The following is an 18,387-nucleotide window of genomic DNA, read 5'->3' as shown; positions in this document are numbered from 1 at the left end:
AATTTAAAGCACTGCTCACACACACCCATATTATACTCTGTTGTTGTTGTTGTTTTAAAACCAATAGGAACATAGAAAGCTGCCTTATACTGAGTCAACCAGTCCCTCTAGCTCAGAACTGTCTACTCTGACAGGCAGTGACTCTCCAGGGTTTCAGGTGGGGTTTTTCCCCAGTCCCAACTGGAGATGTCAGAGATTGAATCTGGGGCCTTCTACATGCAAGGCAGATGCTCTGCCGCTGAGATAATACATTAACGGTTCATTTAAACAGCACCTATTTCAGCAACTATCAAAAAAGGAAAGCCCCAAAAGGAAATGGTGATGCTGAACTATGTTTTATCTCCAGGTGGGAAGTGAGCAGGCCATTCTTAACTCAGCGGCAAGCCTCCAATCAACTAATGACCAGTCTGAGCCTGGCTTGGTTTAGCAACCGAATAGGATCATCTGCTCCAAGAGAATTCTCTGCAACTGCACATTACAAGGCATAAGCGATATGCCTGCTAGGCCAGTAACTCTCCCAAGGCTCTCTTTCCACCAACTCTAGCATCCCCTCACAGGCCTTCAATCAGAGCAGCTGTTAAACCCTCTCGCCACTGGAGCTCTGTCAGTGGAATAGAAGCCTCCTCTCAGCACCCTTCATAAACTACACCTCCCAGGATTCTTTGGGGGAAGCCATTACTGTTTAAAGTGAAATAAAGGTCTGGCGTGGGTGTGATCCCCCAATTAGGCAAGCCCAGCCGCTCTGAGTCTGGCTTTTACAACACTGACAGTTGGTTCTTACTGAGCATGCCTGACATCACTGGGTTCAATGCTAAATTTCTTAAAATTAATTAAAAAATCAGCTAGGCATTTTTTAAAACTTTTAAACTTCAGAAGATGAAGGTCAGAGTATGGGGCAAGGTCAGTAATAGGATTACAGGTACTCTGTGAATATGGCTGATTTTTAATGAATTTCAACAGATTATGAGAACTCTGACAGAAAAAAGTCCCAAAGGGATCCAGTTTCCTTCTCTCTCTCTCTTTTTACACTTTGAACTGTCTATTCTCTCTGACTATTCTGTGTATCGCCATGAAAACTTAGAGGGTTGTTAAGCAAGCGTTTCTGAGTTCAGGTCTATAAGTTTTGTAAGGCTTTGGTTTTTTTAAAAAAAGATTTGCACTGCTTTTGTGAATCATCCTGCACGCTAATGGTGCTATATAAAGGACTAGCAGCACCCCATGAAGCAGTGGTGAAACTGCTTCGTATTTCAGCATCCTTTAGACACACACACACACTCTCCAACACACACATACATATACCAAGAACTCCAGTCACACATCAAGGCCCAACAGTACCTTCATGTTCTACTCCAGGGACGGAGAGGTCTTCTGTTCCTTGCCACAGAATTTTCCCTGTTTCTGCATCGCGGAGATTCATCCAATTTCTGTTTGTAAGGCAATTAAGGAAAAAGCAGCAGCACTGCAGAACTCTACCCAGCACACCCTTATTCTAGGAACCAAGGTCTCTTGCGGTACCAAGCAGCAACTGGCATCCTGTTGAAAACGGATGGCAATATTCAGCTCCTATGAACATAGGAAGCTTCTTCATAAGATGCTTTAAAAATGTTTTTGTTTGCCACCCTGGGCTCCTTCTGTGAGGAGGGGTGGAATATACTACTACTACTACTGCTAGCAGTAGTAATAAATAATAATAATAATAATAGCAGCAGCAGCAGGAAGCCTCAGGCCATTTATCCATCTGGCCCAGCATTATCTGACTGGCTCTAGATCTCCAGGCAGAGAAGGGCCCTCCATTCACTGCCCAGCTCTTCTTCTCCCCCCCCCCACTGAAGACATGCCAGAACTTGGGACCTTCTGCGTGCAAAGGGATGTGCTCTGTCACTGAGCAAAGCCCTTCCTCCCAGTCATGGACACTGTGACTTTTGGAGAGTGCTCTCCCATAGCAGCCAAATAAGACAGTCACTGCAAAGTTCAGCAACTCTCCTGTCCCTCAAATGACAAGTCCTTTTTTTTTGCAACAGAAAAATGTATGAAGTATTTATATGGAGCCACCTTACACCAAGTCTGACTATGAATCCATACAGCCCAATATGATTCAACTCCAAGTAACAGCTGCTTTCCAAACCCGAAATTGTTGTAGCTGGAGATGAGGGAACAAACCTGGCGTCTTCTGCATACAAAGCAGGGGTTCCACTACCAAACTGTGCTGCCTCCCAAAAGTTCAGTCGAAGATTGTTTTTTAAGGAAAGCACCAGTGTTTAGTGAAGAGGATTTACACCACTGCTCTCTCTTTGACAGGAGAAACATCTCTCAATGGCTGCAATTATTTTGAAAAAGAAGACTATGGCAGCTGAGAAGACCAGAAGCAAAAGGGGATTTGGGGGCATACAAGTGACCAATGACAATGTGTGGAAAAGGAAGAAAACCCTCAAAAGCTAGTGGCTAGGAATGGCAGACAGAGCAGGCGACACCTAGCAGATCTAGGTAGCAGCTTACCTAACTTGGAGGAAGGCTGGGCACTTGGATATGCCCTGCAATGCAGACATCAGACATCTTGAACCAGAGCCACATGCCTCCCCTAATGTGTTTAATTGGCTTAGGGATTCCTCTATCTGAGTAGGAGAAAGGCTGCTGTTAAAAACAGATTCTTATCTGCAGAAGAGCAGCAGGGACCTACCTGCAGGTAGAATCCAGAGGGCATTAAGTACCATTAAGTCACAGAGGCCACACTGATATGGCTTGACCGCAAGTGCTCTGTTTTAAAGAAGACTGTCAGAGGAGTATGGAGGAGGAGGACAAAAATTGCACCTGGGAGTCAAGAAAGGAAGCAAGTCTGGGTATGAAAGCCTCCTTCAGGGGACACAGTAAAAGCAGCATCCAACAGAGAAAAGGTGTCTGTAGAAAAAGGTCAAGTCACCTCCAATTCTTCAAGCCCAGGCAGGGATGAGCAGCAGAAGGCAGTGGGAAATGTCTTGCTGTGGTGCCTTCCAGGCTGACATTTAATGCAATACGCACATTTTAAAATCCCAGCCTCAATCACAGGGATTCCCAAGGTGGCTAACTATAGAAAAGACATAAAAGCAATACAAAACACAGCAAAAGTTTAAACAAGAAAAACAGTCAAATCAGTTCTGCAGCATCATCAGGTCCCATTAAAAGCTAAAGAAGTAAACAGCTTCTCCAGTGCCTTCCTAGAAGTCACCAGCAGGGGACCCAATGAACAGGCAGCGGGGGAGAGCTCCAGAGGTTAGGCCCCAGGACCAACACAGTCTCATCTCTTGTTGACAACCACCTCGCTTCAGAGTCTGCATGTATTAATTGCTGGGCAAGTTTGTTTGGTAACAGGCAGCCCTTCAAGAGGTGGAGGGCATCAGCTAACTGGAGATTCCAGGAACTGGGCAAGAGACCTTCTTGCATGCAAAGCAGGTGCTGCATTTAAAACACTTTTTATGCTGCCTCCAAACAGTTGTCAATAAGCCATTTTTATTATTACTCTAAAGGGCAGCAGTGTTTGAGGAATGCTCAGGAGGGGTGGGGAGGAGAGAATTACAGGAAAAGTCCCCACCTTTGGCCTCAGATGTTGCAGGTGTGACTCTTCCTACAGTTGCTCCTTGGAGGTGCCACGGTGACCACAGGGGGGAAAAGCGCCTCCCTACCAAAAGGTGCTTCCTAACAGCTAGGGGGCAAGTAGCGCCAGGTGGCTTGGCTTCTAGGGGGTGGGGCATCTCCCTACCAGGGCAGCTGGAGAGTCTGCAGCTCCTGGAGCTTCCTGGACGGGGCAGAGATGATAACATGAAGGTTCGGGGGAGGATGATATCCTATTTTCATTCCTCTGGCCATAGACTTCACTGCTGTGGTCCCTTTCACACAATAACCTACAAGCAGCTTCCCAATACAAATAGTTGTCCAATACAACAGTCTGAATAATTCTGCAAGGATCTGAAAGCTTCATCAGGGAGGACAAAAGAATTTCCAGGCCTTTAATTCTCCAAGAAACGTTGCTTACAGCATTTTTAAAAAAAAATTATGACAAAGAACTCCTTAATTTAAAAAAACAATGGTGAAAAGATGAAGCAACAGAAGAGAAACCAGAGCAAAGAGAGATCAGATCATGCAAAGAAATATTAAGGACAGGGGTTTTTGTGGGGTTTTTTACAGTAATGATACAGATGTCTATATATTCTTCAAACACAGATGTTGCCTCATGTGATCCAATGCTACAGTTGTACAAGCTTAGGCTGTAACATCTGGCAGCCTGATTTGACCTGGCCTGCTGTCGCTGAAGCACAGAACGGTGTCTGTGAAATGCAATGAAGGCAAAGGCAAATGGACCTAAGTCCTTGGAGCAGCCACAGCCACACGATCATCAGTGGCCTAGGTTTAGCAGCATCTTCTCCTTCAAAACAAAAAAGGCCCTAAACCCCATGGGTCAGTGGTTGAGGCTTACCACTCTGGCTATGTTTGCAGGGATGAGGAGTCATGGTTTCAAGCCCCACATTCTCTCTGGCTGAAGATCTGGAACGTGCACCAGAAAACTTGCCAAGGGGACATAGCTCAGGGGGTAGAGCACATCAATCCCAGTCATCTCTGAGGACCCTGGAGGCAGTGCTGGGAAATACCCCTGCCCCGGAGGTTGGAGAAATGTTGCTAGTCAAAGTGGATAGCAGTAGGCGAGATAAGGTAGCTTCATCTGTTCAGATATTTTAATCTCCACATGGGACAAATTGATTAAAAAATACAAACTTGCTCTGTGACACACTTGATTGCACTTTCCCAAACAAGCCTTATGTTCCTGGTCTATGAAGGCTCCATTCCTACTCCCTTTTAATGCAGGATGACTAGGGTTGTGTTGTAACCTGCATTCAGTTCTGCATCCAGACAGTTCACATTCTGGGGCAAGAAGAGCTTAATTCTGTGATCCAAACTAAGCAAGTTTATTTTGATTAATTCTGTTTAACTGTGTTAATTATCAAATTGTTAATTTAATTAATTTTGTTTATTTCAATTAATTTTGCTTTGCAATTTTACCCTATTATACACAATGTATTCTGTTTTTTCTAGTCATAGGCAGGGACAAGGACCTATTCCAATAATCTCAAACTCCAACTCAGTTCAAACTCACATTACGCAGCACTCTGCAATTCTTTCTGCTGTGTTAATTTAAGCCCAAAGCAACCTGGGCAGGCTGTGTCCAAACAGAAGGAGGACAAGTGGGGAGAGATGGCTTAGCCATTTCCCAGCTCAAAGTCATTCTCCCCAAGGTGCACTTTCAGGGGAAGAGATGGGGGGTCCATCTCTCCTTCCCACCGTGAAAGGGCAACACAGGTTGGGGAGGGAGATTTTGAGACAGAAAAGGTTAAGCAGTCCCCTTACTTCTTCCATTTGGACACAGGACACCTAGGTTTCTTTGGGTATAAAAAAGGTGGAAGAAAGAATCACATAATTCTGCATAGTATGCAGCTTGAGATCAAGATTTCAGAGGCATGGACCAAAACCTTTTAACAGTGACATCCTGTACCTGTCTATTCAGACATAACTCTCACTGAGTTCAACGGGACTTACCCTCAAGTTAGTGTGCACAGGTGTTTGCTCCTATGAAATCACAGTGTGTATGAAAGCCTACAGCACAACTGCAGGGAGTCAGTCAAACTGTGTCTTCAATGGGCTTGAGGCAGAGTTGTGTAATTTCGGAGAGGAAGATGGAAAAAGCTGAGATCACATGAGCCTTGGAAAAACTAATAGCCTCTCTCTTCTTACATTTAAGTCTGGAGAATTACAATTTTTTTCAGAAAGCCCAGGGCATGAAGTTGGATGGAAGAGAAGAGAAAATGTCCTTCTGGCCAGTAATCATTTGTACCCAGTCCCTAACCTGCAAAGCAGTTTTTACAGTCGTCATTATTAACCCACTATTAGAGTGTAAGAGGAGACCAAGCAGAGAGAAATAGTAAATGCTGCAAACGCTGAATTTCAGAAGGAAATTGGAACAGCTCTAAACACATTAATTGTACTTTAATCACTTATTTGTGTACAGATTTCTGGGTTTAGAGAACTGCGCAGTAAAATTTAGAGAAGTGGGAACTTTGAAGGAGACCTGTTCACATATTGTTCCAGGTCTCAACGAGGGATGTTCATATTAAAATGTGAAGCAAACTCAATTTCTCCCTTATCCACAGCTACACCATGCTGGATCTACCAGTTTCCAAAAATGTAACATGAGTGCTTGAAGGAAGCATGAGAACTTTCAATTTAATAAATAAAAGCAACTGCTCAATGTTAGAAGGAAAGGTTCTCTTCTGCATTCTTTATTTACTGGAACTTCACAGAGGCTAGAATCTACACAGGACTATGCAAGCTGCTTCTGAAATCCCTTTTCATGGGGGTCCTATGGGGAGAGGGCAAGGACTGTTGCTGAAAGTAAGAAATATAAGCAAAAGCCCCGTTGGGCTCAAAAAATAAGAGTTAAAGTCCTCTGCATCTAGGTCAGAGTCAACCAGTGTGCCCTTAATACTCAGCCAAAACCAGAGCAACAGATTCCCAGCTAGCCCCTCAACCAGGCCCTTTAAAGGCTGACCATTAATCCCGGTACAACCCAACCTAGATGGATACAGAGAAAATACAACATGCATGTTAGCAGAGCTAGGGATGGGGGGGGGGAAGAGAGAAAAACCAAAGATGTTTATAAGAGGCCTAGGTGACTGGATGCCTGGGATTTTTCCAACCTTGCATATTAGAAGTGGAAAGGAGATGACATAAGAGGACTATGTCTTCCAAGCCTTAAGGTGCCACCCTCAATTTTCTGAGAGCCAGCATCGGAATTTTGAGATACAGGTTCCTCAGTGCATGGAGTAAAACGCTCGCAATTTTCTCAGTGCCAGACTCTAATTTCTAGGGCACCAGTTTCCAGCTCTGGCTATGCATCAAAATCCAGAAAGTCACTATTACCCACCTCCTCGGTTTTCAGGACTGTTCTCCCCTACTAATTTTTTTCACCATGCACTCAACAGCACACCCACCCGTGTGTTCCCCCCCAGTCCTCTTTGTAAGCAGTGTTAGCAACAAGACAGCCAGACCCAACCCTAGCTGGGTGAGTTTCTCAGCATTTCCTCCCTGCAGTTCGAGAGAAGAGTTTTTCCAAAGCTGTTTCCAACCCATTTCAAAACTTCAACGTTCCTGGCATCAAAGAGCCCAATTAGAGACTCTGGCAGGGGAGAGTTTCTTTGGGTAGCCATCTGCAGCCAAGAAAGCTACTCCAGAAAGTTGCAGCAATCCTAGCTGGATCTCATCAGCCACGTCCCTCCAGGGGAGTTCAAAGGTTACAATCAGACCAGGAAGAGGTGGCACTTCTAGGGAATGAAAGGCATTGCATTCTTCCCAGGAATTAATCATGTGGAAGGCCAGGAAACAGGAAAGCATTTTGCTCCAGTGACACCACTGGAAAGTGATGGCAAAGAAGTGTGTGCACATTTTGGAAGGCAGTCAAACACAAGGTAGAGTTTGCTGCAGAAAGGAATACTGTACCAAAATGGCAAGTTTTTCCCAGTGAAGGAGACAGCATCTAGCTGGGCCTTGAAGAGGGACAGGCAACTGCTGAGACCTGAGGAGGCCTACTCTATTCTGCAGGCAGGTGTAGCATCGCTTTTGCCACTCAAACCAGCCACTTCTCATTGTATGATGAAGCTGGCACTTCACCTAGCAGTGGGGACTTCACAAGCATGGAGTATGTGCTCTTGGGTAGAGCTGGGACATTATACACCAAATCCCCCCCCCACACACACACACTCTCACTCTCTCTCTCTATTTCACTCTCGCGCGTGCGCGTGCGTGCGTGAGAGAGAGAGAGAGACTTTGAAGGAAGAAGTCTTTATTGCTTCCAATTTGAAAAAAATTCTCCTACTTTACTACCAAAGGAAATTGTGGAGAAAGTTTTTACCACAAAGGTAAAAGCAGCCTATAAGCTGCTAGGTTATGGCTGTCCAGAAGATGCCAGAAAACACAAGGCCAATTCCAGAAGGATAGCTCTGTTAAATTCTGTGTTGATCTTTCTACAACAGACTCGTGGCATCTTGAAATATTAAGATATTTATGGTCATATAACCTTCTGTGGACTAGAAGCGACTTTGCCAGACATGTAAAGTGCTGCCCTCAGCTGGTTCTCTCCCTCTCCCTCTGGACTAGGAAATGTTAATAGCGGCAGTAGATCTCCAGAACCCAAATGTATACAAGACTCACTCCCAACAGTAGTAATTGACAGTTATACTCCCTTTCCAGCTAACGATTATCAGCAAATCAGATTTAGGCTTTATAGAGCAGGGGTTTCTTTCACACTACAGTGTTAAATTATCAAAGCATAACTAGAAAGACGGTATTACCACCAATTATTGCTGTCACCGTGCTTATCTTGTGTATGCTTGCGACTGCAGCTTCTGACATTTCCTGGAAATATCATCAAAATGGAACTCACTGCTTCGCATTCTTTTCTCTGTACATTAGCCTGCCAACCGAGGAAAACACTTCATACATCTGATGAAGAGGACTACAGCCCACAAAAAAAAAAGTATGCCACAATAAGTCTGCCAGTCTGTGAAGTGCCACAATACCCTCTGCTGATTTTAGAAAACACCAAGAGATTTCCCTAGCGTAGCACGGCTAACCTGCACTGGGTCACCTGTCGTCTCGGGGCATATACAAGTTAGTCCTAAGCCCTTTCAGGAAGGGCCATGACTCAGTAGTACAGCCCATGTTTTGCATGCAAAAGGACCCAGGTTTAACCCCCAGCATCTCCAGGTAGGGCTGGGACAGACTCCTCTCTGAAACCCTGGAGAGCCACTGCCAGTCAGTGTAGACAATATTGAGCTAGATGAACCAATGGCCTGACTCTGCCTAGAACAGCTCCCTGTGTTCCACATCAAGGACCAAATCACCATCTCCCCCAGTAGAGACAGACCATCACCAGCCAATCCTCATCCTTTTGTTCTCATCATATGGCATTCGGGTACAATTTTGTCTCTGCCACTATTTAGCAGGATCTTCCATTATGATTTTATTTATTTATTTATGCTTATTATTTGATTTATATCCCGTCTTTCGTCCTGGCAGGAGCCCAGGGCGGCATAAATGCAATGGCTCCCCTGCTCCTGAACAGCAAAGCAAGCGTATAGCCTCCTTCACGGGATCTTCAGTGCGCCTGGGAGAGAAAGCAAGGCAAAAGCCAGTCTCACCAGAGACAGCTGCTTGTGTCACTGAAGAGTGGCACGTTGCTACCATGGGAAGAGGTGCCAGAGGAGGATCTGCATCATAAAATAATAATAATCATCTGGGTAAACACAGGCCAAAGAGCCACTACATCACCAGGTAGAGATGATTTTCCCCCCTTACAAATGATGAAACAAGAAGTTTAAAATATCCTGTGAGGGCCTGACATCTGGAGTTGCTTTTCTCTGTGAAAATGCCAGGATAGCCTTCTGGAAGCACGCCAAAAAGAGTGGTGACGCTGCAGCAGAGTAGCTATTAAGCCTGCATGGATCGGATCACACTTCCTTCCCCCCAGCTTTGATGTCTGCCTCTCTCCCCCCTCGCCCCACTTCCAGGGACAGACTGGCCATTCATACTGACAGTTAGTAAGGCAGAGTGGATAAAGTCTGACACTTCATCTTGCTAAACCAGTGTATTAGAAGGATAATTCCAAGAGGATGGAACTTACATACATTCAACACGCACCTTCAATCAATTACCCACAATAAATCGGGAAGCCCACAGAATGCAGATGGGTCTCTTACAGATTTAATCTTATTGAAATTTCACAGCGGACTCACACTGGGCCCTGGCTGCTGCAGCATCTAACGAGCAAAATAAAAATTCTGATCAGGACTGAGGCAAGCACTCCAGGAAAATCTTGGCCAATGTCGGAACTGGCTTCTATTTGCTGATGAAGCAGCAAGGCACGACAAGCTGTCTCTCCCAGCTTTACCGCCTAACATTGTCAAGGAAGACTATCAACCTGGATAGTATGGCAGGGCTGGGCATACTTTGCACTTAAAAATATTAAAATTCTACAGGAGAATAACCCACACTACTTTATTATTTATTAATTTATATTAAATTTATATCCCACCCTTCCTCCCAGAAGGAGTTCAGGGCGGCAAACAAAAACACTAAGAGCACTCTAAAACATCTTAAAAACAAAAGATTTTAAAACATATTAAAACACAACATCTTTAAAAACATAGTAAAACCAACATCTTCAAAAAAAATCTTAAAAAAAAAACAACCTTTAAAAACATCTCAAAAAGCAATTCCAACACAGACGCAGACTGGGATAAGGTCTCCACTTAAAAGGCTTGTTCAAGGAAGGACTGTACGTTCTGTGGCAGAACATCTACTTTGCATGCAGATGCATTTTGTGAGCCATGTTAGGCAATTTGTGCAGAAAGGCCGGGTGGAAATCACAAATCAAAGCACAACGTAATTTCTTATTAATGTAATCACTGTTGTGACTGCAGCCTGGCCCTCTGATCTCTGTGACTGTCTCGATACCGTGGCCTGATCTGTTGGGGTGTCACAGGGTGCCTGGGTTATTCTTGCAAGCGCATCAGGTAGTTGGCTTTGCATCTGATGTCACAGGCCCACCTGCTGCCATTGGCTCAGCTGATGTCAAAGAATCTGGCCAGTCTTTAGAGCTTAGGGAGAAAACTAGAAACTGAAGTCCATATGAAATTTAACCACCTGTCACTCTCCTATGGCAGTACCCCATAGACTTTATAAGCACAGATCATTTGTATCTGAGCCTTTTATCAGAAAAGAACCGAGAACTCTCCCTGCAAGGTAGGATATTTTACGGACAAACACACACTTTAAGGCACAGAATGATCAGAACTCAGGGCTGGTCTACGCTGTTGCACACTAGTCTTAATTTTTCATACAACTTCTGGAGCCTCCTTGTGGCACTGCAAGAAACCTACATAGCCCCACATTACACTAAAAAAAACCCTCAAACCTCCCTGTCTCAGGTCTTGTTTACTTAAGTTGTTTCAGTTTAATGTACTGACAACTCTATGCTTTTACAGATATTTAAACGTGAGGTAGGGGAGATCAGGATTTTGCCTCTCAAGTGGTGCTCCAAAGGAGTTAGTTCAAGCAAACATTGCTGCTAAAGTACACCACGGACAAAGGTCATCTGCCAGGCATTGATGTAGTGAGCCATCACAATCAAGAAGGCAGGCTTATCTTGTCCTTAAAACTAATGGCACACACAGAGACATTTAGCTCTTGCAAGGTTAACAGCTGCAGGTGCTAAGTATTTCTGTGAGAGGAAAAACAACACGTCAATAGCAAGACTGTTCCCAAGAAGGCGACAGAGCACTGTAGTACTTATTTATGAACCGGCCCATGTCAGCTGTTTCTGGTGCCAGGCCAACACGGCTGCCTTACACATTCCTGAACAGCGTGGCCTCTTGTTTTACGTACCAGACACTGAGAGTTGTGAAGGAAACTACAGCCCAAGAGAGTCCCCCTCTGCCAACAGTCTCCTTGAGCAGACAGCACCTATAGGAAGAAAAGACCCATTTTGCAGGCCTTCCTGCCCTAGAGTAAAGGGGGCAGAGGGGAGTGACGCTATCAGGCTTTCACACCCTAGCTCTCACTGCCTCACTCCAAGTCTTATCCGTATAGCAACAAGGTTTGCCATGTGTAAATGACAGCCACACATGGAAAGGCAGGGGTGGGAAATCTGTGGTCCTACAGCTACTGTTGGACTACAACTCCCAGCAGCCCCAGCCAGCATGGCAAATGGTCAGAGATGGCAGGAGCTGCAGCCCTCCACATGTTCCTAGCCCTACATGACAAGTCCATCCAAGAATGCTCTGTTGCTCTACCCTCATCCACCCTTGCAATATCCTATGTGAAAGAGCAAGACACTTGCAGGTGGGAGCGACTGTTGCGCTCGCTTATGCTTCTCACACAAACCATCTGTTTATCCATCATTCCACAGGGAATCTCAAGGTACTGCCACTGAACAAGTGTTATTCTGCGTAGCCTACAGAGTCATTTATGCTCTCCCTTCTCTCGCAACACAGATTCGATTTACAAGTCAGTCAAACAGCAAGCATGCCCATTTGGAAGTGCACTTGAGAAAATATTATTTATACCTTTTACCATAACTGTGATCAAAATAATTATTCATCTGGTAGATAGCTTACAGATGCCACAAACTGTTTCAAATAGCACCTGTGTACATCTCCTTCCCCATCCCCAAAGTACATGCAGGTCTAGCATCATGACAAATCAGCCTGCCGGTCCAGGCTACCTCTATGGTGGCACTAGTGTTTTTGCCCTACACAAAGAAGCGAGTGTAGCCTTGCAAAAAGTTCTTATTTTATTTATTTTTTTATTTATATCCCGCTCTTCCTCCCAGCAGGAAAGATTATCTTCTTGAAAAATGGGGGCCCGCTCCTCTGCGCTGCTGATCTCTCCAGAAGCAGCACATTGGCTGGAGGAGCGCATGGGCCTCATTTCCCAGCAAAGTGGGCACACCTTCATTTCTGCTGCTCAGGAATGTAGAGGATGAAAGAAGGGAGGATGGGACCTGAGGCAACAGTATGACAGAAAGAAGGTACAGGTCAAAAGATCCTGGCAACAGTGGGAGTCCCCTGCAGTCAGATGAGAGGCATGGAAGAGCAAAGAGCAGCCTGCCAGGATTCACTGAAAAGCACAAGATGGGGGCCTCCGTCTGTGTGGTCAAAGAACCACACTGCACGGGCCAAGTGCAGAAACAAAGTGCCAGTCAAATATCCCATGCTAGCTGCCAAAACCCTACATTCAAAAGACTCTGCTCGAAGCCAGTCTCTACCTCCCCATGTCATCAAGCCATTTCCTTGTCTGCCTTTGCCATTCTTCTGGAGTACGCGGCCTTAAACCTCCTCAAGCAACTCTAGTGAGCAACTCTGGGTGCATCTGTGCTTGGGAACAAGGAGTTGGCACAATCTGCTTAATCCAGTTTTTGCGAATATTTTAGGAAACAGCACTATCTGCTTTATTTACCAAGCATATGCTCATAGCAGTCAGTAGCAGCATCTCCGTTGGGCACTTTAGTGGATGACTTATGTCAGATTAAGGGCTCAGCTTTCCTATGAGCTGCTTTTTAGGGAGGGCTTGCCTTGAACTCAACCGTGGTCGGATCCTCTCCTTTTCAAATAATAAAAAAGTTCATTTAAAAGGCTCAATCCTGCAGAGACCCAAATGCCCCCTTGGGGAAAAAAAATCCATGAAACCCCCATGCTTTTCAATTAAGACTCCCCACGTGGACATGACAAGCTTCTGCCTGCTCTACTTAAAAGTTGCCCCAAATTTGAGGACTTTTTGCAAAAGCAAAAGGGATTTCTTTCACTGCTTGGGTTGAGGCACCTCTTCTTGCTGCACATCTGAAGTCTAAGAAGCACAGCTGAAAATCCATTGATAGGGTGTGTGTCCCCATAAGCCACCCCCCAAAAGCATGAGGAACATACCCATTGGTGCAGTTGCCATCCCCCTTTTTCCGTGTTTGGGGAACCTAAAGCACATTAGTAATAGACTTTTGACATCCTTTTCTTCCCAAAATCACTTCTCCCCAGTTGGCTTCCTCCCAGCAGGAGCTACTGCCAGACGTGGGAGGCCCACCCTGGGGAAGAGGCTGGGGAGATGGGGAGAGGCAGTTTCAGGGGGAAGGCTCAGTACTCCTCCTCCCATCTGCCCACACTGCACTCAAACTCTCGCTCCCACCCTCCACTTGGAAGGGATTTTCAGTGGCAACCAAATTCTGCCATGTGGGTCCATTGCCAACACTTGCCATTTGGGCCCAAAGAGGCTGAGCTGCAAATCCACGTTGACTCTTGCCTCTGTCATCAGCTCATTTGCAAGCCACGTGTGGTCAGCCTCACCTTCTAGCTGCCATGTGGGGATAACAACAAACTATCTTGTAGGGTTGTTGTAAGGCTAACCATAATACAACTTACATGACACTCAATACTCCAACATGCTCTATAAAAACTAAATATTATTATGACTACTACTGCTGCTCATACTGGAGGTTGCCCAAATGCAAGTCAGAAGCTAAACACAAAGTTACTTGGAAAGATAAACACATGCAAGCGGTTGCCCACCTGAGGCTGTTGGCTGACAAATTCATTTTTAGGAATCTTTTCAGTTGTCAGTCTTGTTTAACATCTGTAGCATGCACAGCTTATGGCTATACTTTGAAAATAATTCAGGATTTCCACACAGTACAAAACAGAAGTACGAGGATTATGCATCAGCCAACTGGCTACAGAACCAACAGATCTCACAGAAGGTGGCCAAATCAACCACCAGAGGATCCTGGCTACCGGGCTGTGGAGTCGGTATGTCAAACCTTCGACTCCGACTCCTTCATTTTTCTACTGTCCGACTCCGACTCCTTCATAAATGGCAAATATATATTAATGTATTAATATTAATAAATTAATATTAATATTAAAATATTAATTTTATTTTGAAGTCGGAGTCAGTACATTTCTACCGACTCCGACTCCACCCAAAATTGCTTCCGACTCAGACTCCAACTCCATCTCCACAGCCCTGCCTGGCTAGATGTAAAAGTGCAAACTTGCCCCAGATTTTGCAGGGAAGATTGGTCAGCAGGAAGAAATGTAAGACAGCTACAGAGAGCCATTTCTGTGGCCTCATCTACACAAAGAGAAGCTATGATCCTGGTGAAATCGCAGAGCTGGGGAGGGCAGTCCAATAATGTGCCCTCTTTGCAGTCTCCCACCCACCTTTCCTGAAATCCCCTGCTTTGAAAAAGGCTCCAGTGAGGGCTGAGGAGAAACAGCAGAAATCTTCCTCCCTCAAGCCCAGCTTGCTGAAGCAACTTGCTTCCAAAGAAACTGGGTGAGAACGAATAAATGAAGGCTGGCTGACATCACTGAATTTCTAGAGAGAGTTGTTGAGAATCATACCTGCTTGAAACTTGCACCCTGTGACCTGGAAGCTCTTATGTCAGATGTGTGGTGTGTGGTTGTGCAGTGGCGCTCTGCCTATGCTCTTCTCACAACTTCACATTTCCCAGCAATGAGCTCTGTCACCAATAAGGGAAGAAGATGGATGGACCAGCACAAAGATCCACAGTTGGGGTGAGCAACCTGTGGCTTCCCAAATGTTGCTGGATGCTAACTCCCATTAGCCTCAGCCAGCGCGGCCCAATGGTCAGGGGAGATGGCAGCTGCAGTCCAGCAACTGCTGGAGGGCTGCAGGTTCCCCACCCCTGATCGAAGGGAATATGGGAAAGCCCAGTGAGAGCCCTGGTTCAATACAGCTGAACTATGGAAAATATACATGTGGCTCTATCCCTTCTCTCAGAGCAAAGAAGCTGAGTGTTTGAAATATGACCAGCTCTTCAAGAGCACAGCTACCTCTTGGCTTCAGACCGAGGCTCCCTATCAGAAACACCTTTGCTGGACAGCTCCACCACAACTAAAAGTACCAAGGTGCGCATACTGCAAGAACGACACTGATCCTGGCCTAGGAAAAACTGTGGTATTCTCCGATATTAAAATCACAGAGAAGGAATCAAACCTGGAAACAAAGCATTTGTAAGGTTTGGGCTTTAGCAACTCTCACTGTCAGAAAGGGGGTGGCAGATTTGTTTATTTATTATTTGATTTATATCTCTCCCTTCCTCCCAGCAGGAGCCCAGATGCAAGAAGTTTCCCCCAATGACCCGATACAGAAGGTTCCCCTGGAGCTGCTTATTTTCAAGGCACTTTGCTCACGAGGAACCTCAGACACTGTCCTTAAACCTTCATCAAATCTCTAATTCTTGCCAACCATGAATCATCTCAGCCTGTCTTGCCACACCGCCTTCGTAGCTACTGATCTCTAACCTGTAATCTCTGAAAAACACCTAGAAACAATGGCTCTAGAAATTGGCAACCATACTGCAGCCTGTTATGTAGAATCCAGGGGATTACATGGATAGATACAGCCCTTTTCCTTTAAAAGCTAGCATTTAGTCCTTATAATCAGATAAGAATATGGGTAAACCACTTCTACTAAAAACTGAGGGATGCCCTTGCAGATAAAGTCAAGAGTTGCTAGAATGCACTAACATTTTACTGGTCCATCAACCAACATATACCTAGATCATTTTACTTTTAAAAAACGAAGATCTCCTGAGACATTTTTCTGCTTGGTCACCTGCAAGCAATTCTAATTCATCACAAGGAGCCAGACAAGTGGCTATTTAGAAGCCTAGTTGCCTTCATGTACTCAACCAAGTTGTTTTAGAACACATACTACAAATGGAAGCCACTATTGAAAAAACAGGCCAATTTCTCAAACAGTTTCAATGAAATGTGGGATTGCTAGTGTTCAAACAAATATATACATATTATATATTATACATATATATATGTAGAGAGAGAGAGAGCATCGAACTGGAAGTGCATAAAAACTCTTAGCCTTAAGTGAAGGGCTGTGTGAGTTTCTCAGGAAAGTTCTTAATCCAGCATTGCTGAGCCATTCCCTATGGATACTGATCTCTGCCCTTACAGAAGAACTATTTCCACTGCTCCAGCTGCCTTTTTTCTAATCACGAACACCAAACAAAGACACACCACTACAAACACAATTGGGCTAGACAGCAAGTTGTGCAAAGCATGCCAATTAAGTCCAGGAGTTCTCAAACGGGCATCATATTTTTCCCCTCAGCCAGGAAACCTGCATTTGAACCTTCCCCCAGTTTAGTAAGATAATTTAAGTCCACTTTGCATGTGATAACAGTCTCCCAGGCTGCCCTAAAGTGCGGCGTCCATACTTAAAAGCAAACTAGTCTATCTCCAGCGTTCTTGGCAGCACAAACCACGCTGACTAGTGTTCCCATGAGATGAAGTACTGATCCCTACAAGTGCTCTCCCAATTACAGACACTTCGTTCTATCGCATGGCACCTCCTTGAGCTGGAAGTTTTACTTCACTGCCATCCAAAACAAGTGGCACCTCATACAGCAGGAATGGGGACCCTCCAGCCCACAACCCTAATTAGGCCCACCAGGTCCCCCATTTGGCCAAGCCACACCCACCTGCTGTAATATATGTGGGGCAAGTAAAGATGTGGCTGGGACAAAGGGGGAGGGTTGCAGCTATCACCAACCGGCTGATCGGCAGTACCTAGAAAGCCCTGTGTGCAGCAGTTACCAAGCGCCGACAATCAGCTGATTGTCACTGCTTACACAGCTTCTTGCAAGCCCCAATAATCAGCCAATTATCATACAGGCTGTTTTCTGCATTTCTCTCATTGGTGTATGATAAGGTCAACAAGCACAGGGCAGGAAGAGAAGAGACCGTAAGTACTAACAGGTCAATCCTGTCCTTGCTTACTCCAAAGTCAGTTCTGGTGAGTTTGCTAAGGCTTACTCCTAAAAAAGTATACCTAGAACTGCAGCCCAAGGCCAGTATTAATTAGACCTACACATTTTGGGGTTAATGAATCATCACTTCTCAGAGCAGGATTTAGTCCCTCCTGCCCAGATCAGGCTGCTTAGCGACTCCCCCCCCAGCGATCTGCAGTCAGGCTATTTGCTCATGTGCTTTCAAGCTATTTCTTTGCAAGCCCTTCACTGCAATGCACCCACTCCTGGTCTTGGCACACTATGATCTGGGTTATGTGGGTTAATCCTGTAGAGGCTCACATCTATAGAATCCTTGCCCTGAGTTTAGGAGGGGAGAGGGCTGGAACTGCAGAGTTTCCAGCTCTTTCCAACTCTACAATTCCCCTCCTATCTAGAAGCCTGGCAAACCTGCCAAGCCACAGGGCATGCTGGCCGCAAGCAGATGCTAATACGTGCCTTGTGCTTACTGCAGACCCCTTTCTAGCAGACTCAAACTGAGGCTCATCTACGACAGAGGGAAAACGTTAAGTCTCCATCTCACACTGCTCAAAATAAATATGCAGGGCTGGCATGAAAAGGAAGACGCGCTACAGACACAAGATCACTCAGAAGGGCTCCACTGCCACCCCAAGAGCTCTCCAGAGAACAAGAACTTCTGCTCTCCCCAACTTCCCATGCCAACCACCCCCACAATTACACCCAAATACACTCTATTAGACTCACTGAACTCTACCCCCACAGATACCATATTTACCCCAATATTGCACCTATAGAAATTAGAGAACACGCCCACACGTCCCTTCCCCAGCCTCCAAGTAACGATACCGTGTTTAACCGATCAAGCCTTAAGAGGCATCTTTCTCCTCCAAACACAGTAGACATACCGTATTTCTCACACCCGCGCGCACTCCCATTACCGTAGTTACTGCTCTCGCGCTCAGCCACAAACCCCACCACCTCAACTACCGGTTGTGTCGCTGTTACCGTATTTC

At 45.4% G+C, this 18,387-nt stretch overlaps 1 protein-coding gene and 1 long non-coding RNA gene across 3 annotated transcripts in view; both read right to left on the bottom strand.

Moving 5' to 3' along the window:
• PDE6D (phosphodiesterase 6D) overlaps positions 1-18,387 on the bottom strand; it is a 30,415-nt gene that overhangs the window by 11,665 nt on the left and 363 nt on the right. Inside the window, exon 2 of the mRNA XM_061637540.1 lies at positions 1,336-1,424. Within this exon, the coding sequence (XP_061493524.1) occupies positions 1,336-1,424 (89 nt within the window). The remainder of the gene's footprint in view (positions 1-1,335; positions 1,425-18,387) is intronic.
• On the bottom strand, positions 1,433-18,380 carry LOC133389593 (uncharacterized). 2 transcript variants are annotated; one of them, XR_009764140.1, is made up of 4 exons: positions 18,280-18,380; positions 3,566-3,769; positions 2,918-3,061; positions 1,433-1,533 (listed from the first exon to the last, which is right to left on the bottom strand). It is a non-coding gene; the product is annotated as an uncharacterized LOC133389593 (long non-coding RNA). The 2 variants fall into 2 exon arrangements; XR_009764139.1 differs by lacking the exon at positions 1,433-1,533 and having other exon boundaries at positions 2,514-3,061.

The sequence above is a fragment of the Rhineura floridana genome, chromosome 7 (genome assembly GCF_030035675.1).
Source record: "Rhineura floridana isolate rRhiFlo1 chromosome 7, rRhiFlo1.hap2, whole genome shotgun sequence".
NCBI lineage: Eukaryota > Metazoa > Chordata > Lepidosauria > Squamata > Rhineuridae > Rhineura > Rhineura floridana.
Note: the sequence above shows the minus strand (reverse complement) of the source record. Positions and strands in the feature narration are given on the sequence as shown.